We start from the raw sequence: 18,973 nt of genomic DNA, 5'->3' as shown, positions 1-18,973 counted from the left end.
GCTGGGATGGAAGGAGACCCCAGACACCCCCTCCTGTCCCCCTGCCCCGCCTTCTCAGGGGAGCCCTGACTTGGATGTCCAGGCAGCAACTCACTGACTGTAGAATTATTTATGGAAAAATCTTTGCAGTAACCTAGGCTCAGGGTGGGGGTGGGGCAGAGCTGGACTCCCTTATTAACACAGGCACCTCTGGTAGCGTTTAACCAAACAGCCGGGTACCACAGCCCTGCCCAGCGGACACATAAAATGAACCATCACAGCATACGGCAGGGAAGTTGAAGAACTTCCTGTTCCATAATAGGGGCTTAAAAATTTGTAAGACTACAATGTCTTAATGCATTTTTCTTTGCAGTATTACCAGTGTTCAGCGCTCAGACAATGGGTCGTATATCTGTAAGATGAAAATAAACAACGATGAGATCGTGTCGGACCCCATCTACATTGAGGTACAAGGTAAGGCTAGAGGCCAGGGGGGCCGTGGCCCAACAGCTGTTTGTTTTAGGAACGTGTATTGAACATTTTGGTGTGTAATAGTCTCAAGTTTTGATCCTATATGTCGTGCCAAATCCATCAGCAATGAAGTTTACAAGATCCTCTTTTTAGACTTTAGATCATAGGGGAATTAATTCACTAGTTAAAAGTCTGAGCTTTGTACTAGCACGGAGGAGAAATCAAAAAGGGACTGTGAACCTCCTTGTCTGCAGTTGTTTATAATTTTTAAAAAGCTGAGGACAGCCAGGCACAGTGGTGCACACCTGTAATCCCAGCAGCTCGGGAGGCTGAGGCAGGAGGATTGCAAGTTCAAAGCCAGCCTCAGCAACTTAGCAAGATCCTGAGCAACTTAGCAACAGCCTTTCTCTAAATGAAAAATAAAAAGGGCTGAGGATGTGGCTCAGGGGTTAAGCACCCCTGGGTTCAGTCCCAGTACCAAAAAAAAAAAAAACCCAAAAAACTCTGAGGGCTTTTTCCATTGTCATCAGTCCTCAGAGCTGGCACAGGTACCGCCTCCCTGGGCAAGTGGCCCTTTGCCTGCTGCTTGGCATTCTTTCCTGTCTCTCATGTGCTTCGGTCAAACACAGAGGGTGATTGGTTTTCTGGACTGAGTCAGCAGCTCAGCCTGGACTGCTCTTGGGGCGTTGGGCCCTCATAGGTTTCCCTGGGCACACAGCTTGAAGAAATTCCCTGCCATATCTCATGACATCACACGAGGTTGTCTGACACCAGACAAGGAACAGCCAGTATTGCCTTTGTCCTGGGGAAGAACATTCAGGTCCCCTGTCTTTCCTACTTTCTCCTGAGCCTCCTCATCACAGGCTGTAGAGCAGGCTTTTCAGCCACAAGCTTTGCTACCCATTCCTTTGTGAACCTGAACTTGATACCCACTGGTGCAGCAGGAGGGAGGCCTGCGAGAGGGAGGAGGGACAGAGGAGTGGGGTTGTGTGTGGGAGAGGTGGAGACGGGGAAGTGGACGAGGAGGGAGGCCCCTCTGGGACCTCTGCCACTGGGTCTGTTCCAGGCTGGACTGTTAGTGCTCCAACTAAAGGCAGGTGGAGTGGGGGGGTCTCCTAGATTTGCTGCTAATCTGGGGAAAAAAATGTAAAGGACATTTTGCTTGTTAGAATCCCAGAAAAAAAAATCCCCAGGACAGAAACACATTCAGTTCAAAGTTTAGAAAATTTTGAAACAGGAAAAAGAATCCTATTTCACAAATGTCGCACCTCATTCCTGCTGGAACCAGATCTGTGAGATTCCAGCCCCAAAGAACACACTTAAATGCCTTGGGACAGTTAGCTTGATCTGCTAACATTTTGGACCCATGCTCCAAAAAGGTACTGACTGCTTTCTCAGAGATATTTTCCAAGTTTCCTCGTAGCCCTGAGTGTGGAATCATGGTAGAAGATCTCAGGGTCACAACAACTCTGGAAAGGGTTGTGCCCTGCACAAATGTCTGGATTTTGCAGAGTGTGTGCTGAAGCCCTAGACCAGGGCCTAGAGCATGCCCTACTGCTGTCCACTGTCTGGATTTCAGAATCCATCATCACCCATCTGAAAGTCACACGCACAACAGGTTGGCCTCGACACTCAGGCAGGGTGTGTCACATGGCATCTTCGCTCTGTGTTTGTTTGGTGAGAAGTACTGAAGACCTGCCAACTGGTGCCAGGCATCAGAGCAACACCTGACTTAAGAATTGTCCCTCACCTGGTCAAACCAGTTCTGAGTCCCCGTTTTTTAGTTCCTTTGGGGAATTGTCCTAGAAAGCCAGCTAGAGGTGGGCTGGTAAGAATGAACCTCTGTGCTTTCTTATCCAAATTTAGGGAGGCCACTTCAGCCTCAACTTGGGACGTAGGCCTCCAATCCCAAGCAGGGGTCAGTGGGTCCCTGCGGGCCCTGCTTCTGATGGTGGTAACATGTTGTGGCCTGAACTCTCCCTGCAGGACTTCCTCACTTCACTAAGCAGCCCGAGAGCGTGAACGTCACCAGGAACACCGCCTTCAACCTTACCTGTCAGGCCGTGGGCCCCCCTGAGCCCGTCAACATTTTCTGGGTTCAAAACAGCAGCCGCATTAATGAACAGCCCGAAAAATCCCCCTCGGTCCTCACGGTGCCTGGTAAGCCCAAGCGCGGAGCTCGGGTATTTGTTCATTTATTTTTTCTGTAATTTATGTGTTTATTTGATCTCTGGCAGAGGGGATCCAAAGTCTGGTGACCCTTGTGGCTCACCAACGCAGGCAGGGCAGAGGGATGAGAGGTGCAGGTGTGGCAGCCGAGGTTGGGGGACGAGGCAGATGGGAAGGCGGGAGGGACCGCAGTGAGGCTCCAGGGCTGGGCTCGGGTGGGCCGGTGCACTGCCAGGGTGCTCCTATGGCCACATGGGTGACTTTGAGCCTGGCCAGGCCAGCGCAGGGTCCTGGCTGGCCTCCCTTTGGTCCTGCCGCCCCTGGAGGCATTGCACCTGCGAAGCCACCAAGGTGAGGACCTGGTTGAGGTCAATAGCTAGAAAGTGGTCGCCGCGCCGCCGGCAGCAGGACGTTCTGAGTCCGCAGGATGGGGCTGAACTGCCACTCCTTGGTCGGCTTGATTTCCCCGCAGATGAGGCGTCTCAGCCTTGTTCCCGCACTCGGGACAAGGCTCCTCACAGAGATGGTCCCCTTGCTCCTGCCCGCCCCTTTCCCCAGCAGCGGAAGTTCTGCTCCCCGCTGGGTGCCTGAGGGAGTCCTGGACCTTCGGACACTGGACATCGGACATCGCTGGGCTTTCGGACACCTGTCTGTTTTCCTCCCCCTGCTTGAGCCGCCTCCTCCACGAGGCAGTTCTGTGTGTCAGGCGCCTGCTCCCCCCTGGCCCTGCCGCTTCTCCTGCCCCTGCCAGATCCTGGCTCAGGGATCCTGCCTGCTGAAGTCGGCCTTGAACTTGAGTCTCCAGCCCCACCCTCCAGTTGAGCTTCAGGCACCCCCGCCCCCCACGGGCCCTGCATTTCTGCTTGCTGAGTATGTGGGCGTCTTAAAACGCAACCCCCATGCCCCTGTTCCGCCCTGAATTCCCCTTCTTAGTAAATAGTGTCCCTTTCCTCTTTTGTCCCATTGACACAACATCAGCAGTTCTGTGAGCTCTGCTTGCCCAAAACGCTGAATCTGCCTTTTCTTGGGCTCTACTGCTGGTGCTGTGATCTCTGTCCCCCCCAGCTCTTCTGTACTCCTCCCAGCCTGTCCCTACTCCTGTCCTCCCTCCTTAGCAGCAGACCAGGTCAGCCACCTGCTAAAAACCCTGCAGTGGCTTCCACTGGAGCCCCTCCTGCCTGGCTCCAGTGCTGCACCCAGCCCCCTCCCTCTCCCCGCCCATGTCACATTCCTTTCTGCCTCAGGACCTTTGCACTGTCTCCTCTCTGCCTCTGCTGTCCTTCCCTCTGCCCTTCATCCCTTGACACAACTTGAGGGACTCCCTTCTTGATTACTCTCCTGACCTTTCACTGACTCACGCTCTCAGATTCTTCCTCTGAAAAGAATCTGAAGAAACTTAAGAAAATAAAGTGCCTTTTTAGGGGACTTAAGAGCAGTCACCCTACAGAAGGCAGAGAGCCTGAAGCCGTCAGAGTCAGTGGTCAGCACGTATGTTTGTCTGGTCTCCTGGTCCGTCTTCTTAGAGAATGTGTGCCCGGGTGCTCAGCAGGACGAGGGCTTGCCTCCGCCCTTCACCTCTGCTCAGGGTCAGGCTGCGGCGGGCTCAGTGGCTCCTCCATCTGTGGACGGTCAGCATGGGAATGCCAGCCCGTAGGGGTGGCCCCTGGGGCAGTTTTCCAACCCTGACTGCAGGAGGAACTTGGGGTTTTCTCTACTTCATCTGAGTTTTCTTAAGTTTCTCCAGGCAGTTGGTAACTGAGAGAATTCTGTGTTGAAAATCAATTTAAAGTCGGGCTCTCTGCCCGCCGCAGGGTGACTTCTCTGAAGTCCCCCAAAGAGACACTGTACCATCCAGGCAAAGTCAACCTTCGGCGCTTTGTGTAGACCGCAAGCTGCTGCACCCAGGGAACCAGCAGCTCGGCCGAGATGCCTCAGCCGTCCGGTGGCATCTGCCCGTGACTCCCTGTGCGTTGCTGTTTATTGCTGACAGTGATCTCTTGTGGCATGTGTGGGTTTTGTTTATCCATTTGTCGCGAGAGCGTTGTACGTGTTGGCTTGGTGGAAGCTGTAGCTGTGCGTACTCCTGTGCACGTCTTTTTGGTGACCTGTGTTTTCACTTGTTCTTAGCAAACACCTAGGGACAGAATTGCTGGATCATGGTAGGTGTAAGCTGAACGGAACTTCCGAAGCGACTGTACCATGTTCCGTTCCCAGCGGTGAGATTCAGTGGCTCCAGCTGTCACAAAGCCAAAGTGACCTAGCTTGTCCATTCTTACCAGGTCTTGCCGTCCCTGGAAAGATTTCGAATGTGTTGTACATAATAGGTGGCATGAGTTTATTAGGAGGGATAGGAAAAAAGGAAACGGGGCACTCCTGAGGGAAAGAGTGGGTCCTCTCAGGGAGGAGAGGGTTGCCCTGGCCCTCTGCCCTCCAGTTTTATTATTTTGGTTCTGGGATTGAGCCCAGGGGCACTTAACCACTGAGCCACACCCCCAGCCCGTTTTATTTTTTATTTTGAGACAGAATCTCACTGAATTGCCTTGCTAAGTTGCTGAGGCTGGCTTTGAACTCTGGATCCTCCCGCCTCAGCCTCCCAAGCTGCTGGAATTACAGGCGTGCACCCCCACATCCAGCTTGACCTCCAGTTTTACTGGGGGGGTCCCAGGGAGGTTTCCAGAGTTCCACTCAGGTCCACCTCTTGTCTTTTGACTGACAACAGGATTGCCTCAGACTTCCAAGACCCGACTGTGCGCAGTCCTACCCCTGAGGGGAGGTTTTCCTATTATGACGACGTGCTCACATCCAGGAGACACCGGGCCACCTGGTCCCTGGAGCTTGTTCTTACAGGTGTTATGGTTGGAGGGCTTGGGTTTTAATTGTCCTGACTCCCTGAGTCCTGGAAGCTGGTCTGTATAAAGGTCACAGAGGTGGCCCCCGCAGGCTACCTGGTGTTCTTATCAGCCGGGCGGAGCCTGGGGCCTGCATGTCTCCGCGGACAGCTGTAATTTGCTGAGGAATGCACCAGGTCCTGTTGACTTAAGCCTGGCAGGGCTGCAGGGCAGTTGCCCTTTCAGAGACAGCACAGTGGGCCAGTCTGTAGACTCATCCCCTCACCTGGAATTCCTGCTGTTCCCTGTCACATATTTGGTGACCCTGGATAGGGTCAGTCACCTTAATCCTAGGCATCCTTGTCGATGTCAAGGTGGTACGTTATTATGGTTTTAATTTATTTTCCTGACATCTGATTTTAGATTATTTTAGAAAAGATTTCTGGTCTTGTGCCCACCAACCCATATATATATATATATATATATTTTTTTTTTTTTTTTTTTTTTTTTTTTAATGGCGGGGAGACAGGGATTGAACACAGGGGCACTTGATCACTGAGCCATATCCCTAGCCCTTTTTATTTTTCTTGAGAGACAGGGTCTTGCTAAGTTGCTGAGGCTGGCTTTGAACTCACCATCCTCCCGCCCCCGCCTCCCGAGCCTCTGGGACCACAGGTGTGCTCCTGGCACAGCATTATGTTTTCAGATGTGTTACACTGAGTTAATGGAGGCTTCGCCTCATACACTTTTCATTTTTTGTGGTAAGGCAGCTGTGTTTAGGAGAGATTTCTGAAAGTGTTGAAGGGAGAAGTGGGCATATTTTCAGTTCTGATTCATTTTAATCTCCCTCCCCAAAGACCTCGCCCTTTGCCCTTCCTAGAGGAGCACACCTCACGTTCATGCAACAGTAACGGCCCTTACCTTTTGCAGGTCTGATAACTCTTAGAATGCAGTAGTTCCCCCTTCTCTGAGGTTTTGCTTTCTATGGTTTCTGTTATCCATGGTCAACCAAGGTCCAAAAATACTACATGGAAATTTCCAGAAGCGAGAGAGAGAGAGAGAGAGAGAGAGAGAGAGAGTGAGAGCGAGCGAGCGAGAGCAAGGCCACTTTCACATAGCTTTCATTGTAGTGCACTGTTGCAGTTGTTCTATTTCGCTGTTAGTGGCTATTGTTGCTATTAGCTGCTGTTAGTTGCTGTTGTGCTGAGTAGCTCCATGGTTGCTGTTGTACAGGTCCTCTATGCCTAAGGACCCTATGGTGAGTATCTATTATGGGAAACAGGGTGTCAGGGTTCAGTGCTACCCATGCTCCAGGCACCCCCTGCAGCTCTGAGCCCTTTCCCCCTGGTGTGGGGCACGTCTGCATCTGATTCACCCCTCCATCTGTTTCCAGGGGCTGGGAGCCTCTTGGAGCAGGAACTGAACTGTTGCTGCTCATATCCTCAGGGGCTTGTCCAGGGCTTCCGGGAGGGCAGCAATGGCCAGCAGGAGAACTCCCGGCGGCAGCTCCCTCCCCTCGGGGGCCACCCCGCGCCAGGCAGCAGAAGGACAGTGGAGGTCCTCACTAGTCTTTCATAGACAGCTGGATTCACCAGCTTTTCTAGAATTTCCAGGGCAGAGAAGCTGTGTCCCAAATGAAGAACTCTTACTGAAACCGCCGAGTTAACATTTGCACCTAGTTTCTAAATGAACACAGCAGCCCCGTTGCCCAAGCACTCTGCCTGTTGTGAAGCGGTTGAAGAGCTAGCTGCTGACTTCTCAGCAAGAGTTGGTTTTTTGTTTTTTGTTGTTTTTTTTTTTTTTTTCCAGGAGAGGATGGGGACGGGGGAGGGCAAAGGGGAGGGAGGGAAAGAGGAGGTAACAGGAAAGGAAATTCACCAGATTATGTTATGTGCAAATATAAATATGTCACAAGGAATTCCACTATTTTGTATCATTACGATGCACCCATAAAAAACATTTTTTCTTTTTTCTCCTTTTGTTTTTGGAAAAGAATACTTTTACTAGGATTCAGATTAATGACATCAGAATAGCATGTTAAAAGTGCATTTCCATCCCTTCTATTTTATGACCATTCCCATCACAATGCAAAATCTCCTGAGCAGGCAGCTAGCTGTCCACCTTCTCTTTGGCTCCTTGGGGAGGGGATGACCAGCGCTGGGCACCTCTGTTCAGCTGTCCCAGAATCCCACAGTGCTTATCAGATGCCTGTTTGAGCCGGGCATGGTGGCGCACGCTGTAATCCCAGCGACTCAAAGCCAGCCTCAGCAAGTTAGCAAGGCCCTGAGCAACTCAGTGAGACCCTGTCTATATATAAAATACAAAAAAGGATGGGGATGTGGCTCAGTGATTAAGCCGCCCTTGGTTCAATCCCTGGTATTGAAAACAAAAAATGCCCGTTTGCCAGCGGAGACACGTTGTAACTGGCGCTGTGCCGTGAAGGCTTGTTGCCATGGTTATGCAGTCATGGCAGACACCTGAAGGTCTCCAGGTCCTTCCCTCTTTCCTGGCACCAGTCAGTCCCCAAGATCTGCACATTCTTCTCAGATGCCAGCTGTGCCCCTCCCTCCCTCTGCTTCTCCGCCACTGCGGCCTTGATTCAGACTTTCCTGGCTCGGCACCAAGACTTGCTGTCACATCCTAACCACGGTCCTGGGTCGCAAGTCCTCGTGCCCCACGCCCCAGCCACCTACACAGTGAGTCACTCTCCGCTGCAGCAGAGGAATTCTTCCCAAATACGCAGCATATCATTTCCGGCTGGACTTCCCAGTACCCGCAGCTTTAAAACCTGGCGTTCCACCTGGTGCCTAAGATCCTCTGAAACCCGGCTTCACCTCTCAGGGTCTCCTGCCTGGCTGCAGGGGGCCACTCCTGAGGCCTGTGGCAGGGCCTCGAATGCACTGGGCCCTCTTGCCAGCCTTCGCCGGTTCTGTGAAATGCATAGAGCGGGAGTTTTATTTTTTTGGTGCTGGAGGGGAACCCAGGGCTTTGTGCTTGCACAGCAGGTGCTGGACCACTGAGCGCCCCTCCCCCAGCCCTGGGTGTTATTCCACGTGCAGAACCCAAGGGCTTAGCTAAGTCAGGGAGAGCAGAGTGGCACAGGCCGCTGGCCTCAGGACTGCCAGCGCTCAGGGACTCTGTCAAACCAGCTGCTTGCTGACTGTTCCCAGGCCTTTGAATTCTGTAACGCAAAATGTGCAAGAACTGCAGAAAAACTTAGTTTTTTAATCTCGCCCAAGCTTTGATTGGATGCCTGAACGCCTGCCCTGGGTGCCTGCTGGGGTCTGGGTCAGAGGCCCCTGTCTTGAGCTGCCTTTGCCCCACACCTGCTGAAGATGCCCACAGGGGGCCTGGCCCATCCTGCCACCAATGTCCAGGTGTTCTTGTCCCATCCCTTCTCCTGAGAGCACTCCCCCGGAGCAAGCTTATTTGTTTTTATCTTTCTCACTTTGTGTGTTTTGTTCTTTGTTCTTTTGAGACACGTACAGCAGTAGAGTGCCTTTCGCAGACTGCAGGTAACATTGTATCTCTTATCCTAATAAGGATCCCACTGCAGGTAACATTGTATCTCTTATCCTAATAAGGATCCCACTCTCGTGGTTGCACGTGCTGTGGAGTTTCGCTGGTCGTGTATTCACCCAAGCACAGGGAAGTGATGTCTGGTTCACCCCGCTGTGTTTCCTACTCACATCCCCCTCCCTTCCCTTCACCCCCGTATTCTGATCCAATGACTCGCCATCCCCATTGTGTGTTAGCATCTGGCCTTTGGTTGTTTGGGGGTTGGCTTATTTCACTTAGTACAATATTCTCCAGCTCCATCCATTTACTGACAAATGCCATGATTTCATTCTGAGTCATATTCCATTGTGTATAGGTACCACATTTTCTCTATCCAGTTGTCTGTTGAAGCCACCTTGGCAGGTTCCATAGAGCAAGCTTATTTATGAAAAGGAAGGTCATATGCTATTCCCCTCTCCTGCAAGATTACCTCCCCTGTGTGATGTAAGAGACATCTTTAAGGGACAAGCGCCAAAGAGCTTTGTCTCAAGGACACCACCCTGAGGAAACCCAGCCAAGCCCAGGTTGCTCTCCGTGCTGCTGAGGTCACTCTCTCCAGTTAACAGCAGGCATGGTGGAGAACAGACCAATTCTTCCCAGGGACTCAGCGATGAGCTAGCACGTTCCCATGGAGGTGGCACGAGGGAGCCACTGTGGGCGACAGACAGTTCTCTGGCCAGAAATCTGTACCTGGGATTAGAACTTCCCAGAGCTACTTCCTTCCCCTCCCCCAGTAGAGCAAAACAAACATGGGAAGATCTCCTAAGGTGTGCATGCCCGTGGACTAACCCAGGGAGATCTCCTAAAGTGGGCACGTCAGTTAACTAACACGGGGGGGATCTCCTAAGGTCTGCACGTCAGTTAACTAACACGGGGGGATCTCCTGAGGTCTGCACGTCAGTTAACTAACACGGGGGGATCTCCTGAGGTCTGCACGTCAGTTAACTAACACGGGGGGATCTCCTGAGGTCTGCACGTCAGTTAACTAACACGGGGGATCTCCTGAGGTCTGCACGTCAGTTAACTAACACGGGGGGATCTCCTGAGGTCTGCACGTCAATTAACTAACACGGGGGGATCTCCTGAGGTCTGCACGTCAGTGGACAGCATTGTGCCCAAGTCTTACCTGGTCTCGATCTTTGTACAAGAAAGATGTGAGACCTTGTCATGGGGGCAGGGACTGGGTGAAGGGTATGCAGGGGATTCTGCTATTTTTGCAACTTCCTGTGAATCTGAAATACGTTCAAACTAAAAAGTTGTTTGTTTCGTTTTCCCCCTAAAGAAGCACTTGGGGGCTGCTCAGGGGTAGAAGTACTTGCCTAGCATGTTCCAGGGCCTGACCTGGATCAGCACCTCGAAAACAAACAGAAATACCCACTACCAAAAATAAGTAAATAAGTGGCTTCGATTTATCTCATGATCGGTGACAGTGGAGCACGTCACAGCGTGGTGCTTCAGATCTCTGACCAGGGCATGTCAACTGGCGCCACCCTGTACCTGTGGGCCGCGGGCTGCCACTCATCTTCTTTCTGTAGGTCAGGGATAGCAGTGGCCACTTAATCATGTCCATGAGGACTCAGGGAGATGAATGTAAAGCCCTGACCCCGGGGTAGCCTGCAGGAATGACCACAGGCTGGGGCTGGGGCTCCGTGGCAGCACTTGCCTGGCATGTGTAAGGCCCTGGGCTCCATCCCAGGTACTGAGGAGAAAAATAAAGGAGCCGTGCGGTGGCACATACCTGTGGTCCCCGCAGCTCGGGAGGCCGAGGCAGGAGGAGTGTGAGTTCAAAGCCAGCTTCAGCAATTTAGTGAGGCCCTAACCAACTCAGCAAGACCCTGTCTCTAAATAAAAAATAAAAAGGGCTGGGGATGGGGCCTAGTGGTTAAGTGCCCTTGGGTTCCATCCCCAGTACAGAAAAAAGAAAGAAAGTAAAACAAGGAATGATCGGCATGCTTCCTGTTTCAGTTTTTCAGGCCATGGTCCATACAGGAGTTACTGACAGTCCCTTTCCAGTGGCCTTTTCCTTCACAGTGACGGACTTGTGCTGCTCTTACTGGTTTTTATTTGGTAGAACACTCGTTTTATATTTAAATCCACATCTAGAAGATGCTAAGCTAGTTTTGTTTTCGTTAGTTGGTTATAGCTATTTAGTATGCTTTGTAATAACAGTTAACAGTTACGATAACTAGAATTTGTGCAAATGGGCCCATCGGTCTCACGGTGCTTTCTGTGAAGATTTACTCTGAATCTCACAGCGAGCTACAATGTATTTAGGGTTTGGTTTTTTTGTTGTTGTTTTTTTTTTTTTTTTTTTTTTTTTGATACCTGGGATTGAACTCGGGGGCACTCAACCACTGAGCCCCATCCCCAGCCCTATTTTGTTTTTTATTTAGAGACAGGGTCACACTGAGTTGCTTTGCACCTTGCTTTTGCTGAGGCTGGCTTCAAACTGGGGATCCTCCTGCCTCAGCCTCCCAAGTCACTGGGATCACAGGTGTGCGCCACTGTGCCTGGCTAGTTAGGCATTTTTAATATCCATTTTATAATCAGGAAAAAAAAAATGGAGCTATTCAGAGACCTGCTGCTTAACATCTGTTCTGTGAAGTTCCTGGAGAGGTCCTCGTAAAACCCAAGTCAGATCATGTCAGCCCTCTGCTCAAAGCTCTAGGCTTCCCACCCCAGTCTGAGAGAAAAATGAAGGCCTCTCCTACTTATTTCCTTTGCTAGGAGCCTCCTAGCCCACTCCCCAAGTTTCCTTACCCCAGGTCTTTCCCCAGAGTTCATGTCTCAAGAGCCGCCTCTAGCCCTCCCCCTATCTACAGTCACAGCCTGCTTTCCCACCCACCGGACCCTCTGATCTTCTTCTGATTCTCCATAGTACTTACCACCTTCTGACACAGCATGCAACTGACTTATTGAGGTTATTGTTTATTGTCTGTTTTCTTCCATGAAAATGTGAGTTCTGTAAGATCAGGGACCCTTGTTTCATTCATGGATATCCTAAGCTCCTGGAAAAACAGTGGATCATGAGCTCTCCACAAGCCCTTGCTAAGTGGTGCGTGCAGGATGGGTAGAGTTCCTGGGTGCCGAGCCACGTATCTCCCTAGTGTCCTCTTCCATTTGCTGCTTCCTTTGGTGGAAAGATGGAGATCAGAAAAACAAACGTGAAGGAGTAGACTCGTCCTGTAGTTATTTTACAGGATTGCTTAATCCCCAGAGCCTCGGCCTGTCTTCCTAGGAGCTGCTTCCTCAGTGTTTCCCTGTCCTTCCCTCGAGGGACACCCTGTCTACTGAGTGTTCCCTAAACACATCTTTCGGATCTGTGTCACCAGCCATCTTTTTCCAAACCATCAGAGGACCAAGCCAGGGGGCATGAGTCTTGATCCTGGAGTTGGGCCAGGAGGACGGTGTCCCTGGGGGTGGCCGGAGCAGAGCACTGGCTCAGGCAGGCCCTGGGGACCCCGAGGCCTGGGCGTTCAGGAGGGAGTGGAGGGAGGGTGGGGACTTCAGAGACTCAGCAGGGTGGTGACTTTCTCCCTGGAGGACCACCGGGTTTGGCGATAAGACAAGCAGGTCTATTCCAGTCTTAGTGATGACCGTCCATCCACAGAAGGGAGCAGGCCAGTGAGATGGGGCCTCTTCCTGGTGCACACTCATGCTGGTTTGTCCAGACTGACCAGTGAGGCTTGGGGCGGGGGCTTGTGTCATTAAACCCAAAAGTCTAAGTAAAACAATTGAGCGGGACGGGCCACAGCTCAGTGGCCCAGTGCCCAGAGTCCAGTCCCCCCGCCCCCCAAACAGGGGTCTGTGTTGGGCTTCAGGGTGCGTCCATTGTGGGGAGAGGGTGCCTTGGTCTGGATGGGTTCTGCGTCTCTCTGGCTCCTCACAGCCTGTCCTCGGGTGTGGCTGTCAACACCCGCTGCAGGTGTTGGCCCTTCTGAGCCAGGGTGGGTGTCAGGACGCTCACCCCCAATCATTTTTCTGACCTCGTGGACACTTTGCAAAGAAGCAGAGAATCAAAATGCCTTCCCGCCTGACCTCAAATCGTGACCCCCTGGTCACCAGTTTCCCCTTTGGCGTTGGCCAGTCTCCCAGGCCCCGGGGGTGGGGGTGCGCCCCATCACCCTTTTCCAGGATCGGCAGCTGCTGATGATCTCCCGCCTCCCGCTCCTGACCACTGTGGAGTTTGTTCTTCATACTCAAGCGTTTCCCCAGAGTTTTGATAATAATCGAAGGCGAGTGATGGGTCATGACCTGCAGGTATCTCCTCCAGAACTTGAAAATGGAGGAGCGAGTCCCGGGGTCCTCTGAGCAAGTCCCGGGGTCTTCTGAGTGAGTCCCGTGCCTCCCAGACAGAAGCCGAGCTGGCAAGTTCGTGGGCGGTGAGCTGGGCATCTCCTCTGGGAGCTCAGGACCTGGAAGGTCCGAAGTGACGCTTGGCGAGACACCCAGCGTCAGAGGCCTGGCTGTGACCAGAGGGGCAGTGAGCTTCCCCGTGGAAGCTCAGACGGAGCACGTGTCTGCTCTCGTGCTGCATCTGCCTCCTTTCCTGAGATCAGTGCCTGGCCAGGGCCGCGTCCAGATGCCACGTCAGGCCTCTTGCCACCTTCCTGCCCTTTCTCCTCTCCCTCCCCTGTTTGGGGTCACTGTGGAGTGTCAGTCCTCTAATGCTGGGGTCTCAAGACCCCTGCACAGTCTTAAAATCACTGCAAACCCAGCCCACTGTGGTGGTGCACCCTGGAGTCCCGGGGGGTCCGGAGGCTGAGGCAGGAGGACGGCAAGTTCCAGGCCAGCCTCAGCAACTTCGCAAAGCCCTTCTAAGCAACTTAGCAAGACCCTGTCTCAGAATTTTAAAAAAAAAAAAAATTCTTTTTTAAGGTGCTGGGGCTGTGGCTAGTGATTAAGTGCCTTGGGTTAACTCTCCAGTACAAAAGAAAAGAAATCATTGAGAACCCAACAGCCTATGTTTTTGTGAGCTTCATTTACTATAGTTACTGAATTAGAAATCAAAATGAAAAAATCTTAGAACCCAAGGACACACAAGCACATATTTCTCTTGGCTAATGGAGTTATGATGCCATCACACAACATACAGCCTCTGGAAGATTCTTCTGGAAGATTCCATCTTACATTCCTGAGACAATGAGAGTGAAAAGAACCCACGACATATTATTATCATGAAAATGGTTTTTACTCTGGACCACAGTCTGAGAATGGGTGCCCTGGCCCATTGTCTGGGAGTTAAGACATTCCTGGACCAAAAGTCCAGCTGTTACCCAGCAAAGAAGTCACCTTCCAATGGAGTTGTCATTTTTAAGTTTAGAAATTACTTATATTGTTTCAAGCAGTTATATCCCAATAATAAGTAGAATCCATGCAGAAGAAAAAGATTTCTTCCAATTTCAGTGTATTTTCAACGTCAAGACGCATCAGAGGGTTATTGATCAAACTTTCAAACGTGTGCTATCAGGATAAAATTCTCAGGGAGAAGTGGAAGCTCGATGATGAAGCTGAGCACAGTGGTGCATGCCTGTAATCTCGGCAGCTCGGGAGGCTAAGGCAGGAGGATCGCAACTTTGAGGCCAGCCTCAGAAGAGTGTTTTCAGTGGGCTGTGTTAGTGTCAAGATGTCCAAGTGGTGCTGTGTGGGGTGGGTGGTAGGGGGCGTGCTCAGCATGTTCAGGGACCAGGGTTCAGTCCCTGGCATACACACAAAAGATACTCAAGGTCCTCAAATTACATTTCTTGTAACCGCTTAAATCATGAACATTTTCAGAATACAAACCTCAGAGTCTGAAAGGCAACATTTATTCTTCACGGTTCTTTTTTGGTTTGGGGAATTGAACCCAGGGGTGCTTCACCACTGAACCACAACCTCAGCCCTTTTTATTGTGTATTTTGAGACAGGGTATTGCTAAGTTGCTTAAGGTCAAACTGAGTTACTGAGGCTGGCCTTAGAGTTGTGATCCTCCTGCTTCAGCCTCCCTTGTCACTGGAATTGTAGGCATGCACCCCCACATCTGAATTTTTCCATGCTTTTTAAAATTGGTGCTCTATAGTTGTAGATATGATGGGATTCGTGGTTACATAGTCATACATCCACACAGAGTAACAACATCATTTGGCTGATATCCCTCCCCAGTCCCCATTCCTGATCCCTCCTCTGCTGCTCTCCCTGTGGTTTCATGAGACCCCCCACCCCACACCTTCCTTTTCCTTCTCCTCTCTGCTTTCCCCAGATGAGAGAACACGAACGACCCTGGGCCTTCTGGCTTGGCTCCTTCCACACACCTTCCAAATGACATAATTCCATTCTTCTTTAGGGCTGAATAAAACTCCACTGTGTACGCACACCACGTTTTCTTTACCCGTGACTCTTCTGTGTGCCAGAGATAAAGAAGTTTTCAGGATCAACCACAAGAGTGTACATAGCTGTCTTTTAAAAACATAACCCCTCAAATTTTAGAAAAGTCTTAGATTTACTGAAAAGCCGGGGAGATAGTCTGAGGAACCCGGGTCAGTCCCACCATCACCTGCCTGTCCCAGGCGCTGCCATCAGCGTGGGACATTTGTTGGAACTGACAGGCCATTCCTGACCCGTCCCTAGTGACTGAGGCTGAGAGTCCTTGGTCACTACCTGCTGGCCTTTCCTTGCCCCAGGAAGTCGTTCAGGGCCCACGTTCAGGGCACCACGTTCCAGGCTTGCTGGCCGGGTGTTCTGAGGCTGTGGCTCTTGACCCGTGGCCTGTCTGCGACTTTCCTCGGGAGCACGTGGGCTCTCTGCTTCTGGAGGAAGCCCGGGGGAGGTGCCCAGGCTACTCTCTGGCCTCGGACACGGCTCCTGCCCTCTCAGGCTCTGCACGCCCCTCCTTCCCTTCCCCGAGGTCCCCTTTGGAGGCAAGTCGCCGTGGGCAGCTTGAGGCTCCCTGAGGGCAGTGTTCACACAGACTGCCTGAATCTTCCTGGAAGGTGGATCTGCCCTCCCGTCCTTCCTCGATCATTGGTATCAGTCTGGACCCGGGGATGTCGATTTTATACTTGGGGTTATAATTCAAAGCTACCTTATTTTCTTGCTCAAATTGTTCCGGTTTGGGTGGTTGGAAACTCCTTCAGGCAGCTGGCTATCGTGGCACACACCTGTGATCCCAGCAGCTTGGGAGGCTGAGGCAGGAGGATTGCAAGTTTGAGGCCGGTCTCAGCAACTTAGTGAGGCCCTGAGTAACTTAGTGAGAACCTGTCTCAAAATAGAAAAAAAATTAAAAAGGGCTGGGGATGTGGCTCAGTGGCAGAGCACCTCTGAGTTCTATCCCCAGTACCAGAATCAATAACAAATAAATAAATACATTTTAGAAAGCACTCTTTCCGTTGGCTCATCTCTTGGACACGCCATGGCTGTGTTTGTGCGTCACATGCCTGGTCTGTCTTGTTTCACCCTGGCTCCTGCCCCCTCCGAGAGCCAGCCCCAACTCCAAGCAGCCCTGGTTCCTTTTTCCGGAGGGTGGTATTAGAAGCCAAGGTCAGGGGAACCTTTCTATGGTAAAATTAATAAATCAGTGTTCTCAGATGCCTCACCTCTGGAGTGACGGCCTCTGCCCCCTTTGGCCTCCCTTCAGGCATAGCCCCCGAGTCCATTTAGCAAGTCCTTGGGAACCGATCAGTTTTGACCAGGAGCAAAGGCTGCCTCACAGCAAGGCATCTGAAGTGCCAAACCCTGCAGCTCTCGTCCTGCTGCATCTGGTCTGAAATGTCCCCAGCGTAGTGACCCAGGCCGTGCAGCGGAAGGGGCTGACCCCGCCTCGGAACCCACTCTGCTCGGTGCTGGGCCAGCGGTCTCGCCTCGCCTCGCGGTATTCTGGAAGTCGAAACGTTGGTGACCGACTGTTAGGGTGACTGCGCGAATATCCACGAGAGACCCGGCTCTGAGACCGGCTGCCCCTCTGCCAGTGCAGCAACCCGCAGGAGAGACTTTAGGCTGCATAGTCTTGTGCAGTGGAGTAGCTGAAAGATAACCGGTCTGGCCCTGTGGCCGTTACTCGACGTCCTTGCTGTAGTTTTGGTAATTGGGACTCTTTTGGGGTGGGCCTAGCCGGAAGGTTATGCCTGGGTGGGCAGGTGCTGTTTTTCAAAATGGAGTTACTTTGGCCTAAGGACCTAACCCTGATGTCTCACCCGTCAGGACCTGGAGGAATGAAGTAGCTGCCTTGGGGTCCCGGGCTGCCCTGCTCCAGGTACCTGGGGATTTCCTGTATCCCAGGTTTGGTTTTCTGCATCTGCAGACCTTTTCAATTAACTCCCTGCTTTGGACTTGAAGCGGGGAACCAAGAGCAGGAAGACGCTGAGCCGCCGGATTCTGGTGGGAGCGTTGCAGTTCCTGGCTGCCGGCCTCACCCATGCCTCCCTCTGCAGGTCTGACGGAGATGGCGGTCTTCAGTTGCGAGGCCCACAACGACAAGGGGCTGACAGTGTCCGAGGGCGTGCAGGTCAACATCAAAGGTGAGCAGCGGGGCCAGGGCCCTGGCGTGCCACAGGGCTGGGGCACCCAGGGTGGGCTCCTGCTGGGCTCCAGAGCTGGTTCTCCCACTGACTTTACAGCCTTGGACAAGCCACTCACCTTTGTGGCTTCAGCACTCTGCTCTGAAGAATGGGAATGATTACGGAACCTACATATTGTCAAGACTTAGTGACCTAGTGCAAATAAAGTGCTCACCCAGTACCTGGCACAACTGGGTGCTATGGGACATGCCTCTCATCCCAGCAGCTCAGGAGGCTGAGGCAGGAGGATCGCAAATTCAAGGTCAGCCTCAGCAACTTAGCGAGGCCCTAAGCAACTTAGCGAGACCCTGTATCAAAATAAAATACAAAAGGGCTGGGGATGTGGCTCAGTGTTAAGTGCCCCTGGGTTCAATCCCTAGTACCAAATAATAATTAAAATAATAATACCAGGAATAATAATAATATAATAATAATAATAATAATGCCAGGCACATAAGTCTTTGATAAACTTGTGGTCCTGCTTAATCCAAGAAGGAAATAAGTTGGCATGTTCACCTCTGAGCATAGTAGCTCTCCTTCCACCTCCACCCTGGGCTTGTTCCACCCTTGAAGAGTCCTAGAGGAGGTCAATCCCGGGAGTGGGCTCCATCCTTCCTGAGCCACTTGGGCCTGACACAAGTGTCCCCAGCTGCTGACTTAGAGGGAGGAGCTGGAGGAGAGAGCAGGTCACAGTCTGTCCTCTGTGGATCAGTGCTCCTGCTCTTCCTGCTCCTCCTCCTGCTCCTCCTCCTGCCCCTCCTCCACCTCTACCTCCTCCTGCTCCTCCTCCTACTCCTCTTGTGCTCCTCCTCCTCCTGTCCCTCCTCCTCCTGCCCCTCCTCCTCCTGATCCTCCTGCTCCTCCTCCTGCTCCTGCTTCTCCTCCTGCTCCTCCTCCTGCCTCTCCTCCTCCTGCTCTTCCTTCTCTTCCTGCCCCTCCTCCTCTTCCTCCTTCTCCTGATCCTCCTGCTCCTCCTCCTGCTCCTCTTCTCCTCCTCCTCCTGCTCCTCCTCCTGCTCCTGCTTCTGTTCCTCCTCCTGATCCTCCTCCTCCTTTGCCTCCCTCCTCCTTAGAACCCAAGGGCTTGGTAACTCAAGGTGTTAAACCCAAAACCAAAGGAAAGGAGCCCTGAATCCCTGAAGCTGACTCCTCAGCCTCTCTCTCCTCTTCTTCCTCCCTCATAGGAGTTCAGGCACACCTTATGCTTTACCATTTGATCATCATTTGGATATATATTATATATTATGATAATATTGTATATTATATAATATATTATTACATATTATATACATACTATGTAGCATGTTATAAATATATAACATGAAGTGTTATATAGGTTACCATAAGTTTTATTAATTTTTAATGTAAAACTACTATATAACCTGTTATTAATTACATTAAACATTATTATATGATATAAATTACATAAAATGTATAA

The 18,973-nt window shown here is 51.6% G+C and overlaps 1 protein-coding gene across 1 annotated transcript in view; it reads left to right on the top strand.

Annotated features, from left to right (window-relative positions):
• The window catches only part of MERTK (MER proto-oncogene, tyrosine kinase), an 80,512-nt gene that overhangs the window by 9,425 nt on the left and 52,114 nt on the right, over positions 1–18,973 (top strand). Inside the window, exons 3-5 of the mRNA XM_079110649.1 lie at positions 353–453; positions 2,437–2,610; positions 17,411–17,497. Coding sequence (XP_078966775.1) covers positions 353–453; positions 2,437–2,610; positions 17,411–17,497 — 362 coding nt within the window. The remainder of the gene's footprint in view (positions 1–352; positions 454–2,436; positions 2,611–17,410; positions 17,498–18,973) is intronic.

This window comes from Sciurus vulgaris (assembly GCF_902686455.1).
Source record: "Sciurus vulgaris genome assembly, chromosome: 14".
Classification (NCBI taxonomy): domain Eukaryota; kingdom Metazoa; phylum Chordata; class Mammalia; order Rodentia; family Sciuridae; genus Sciurus; species Sciurus vulgaris.
The sequence above is the reverse complement of the archived record's forward strand: the minus strand, read 5'-3'. Positions and strand labels throughout refer to the sequence as shown.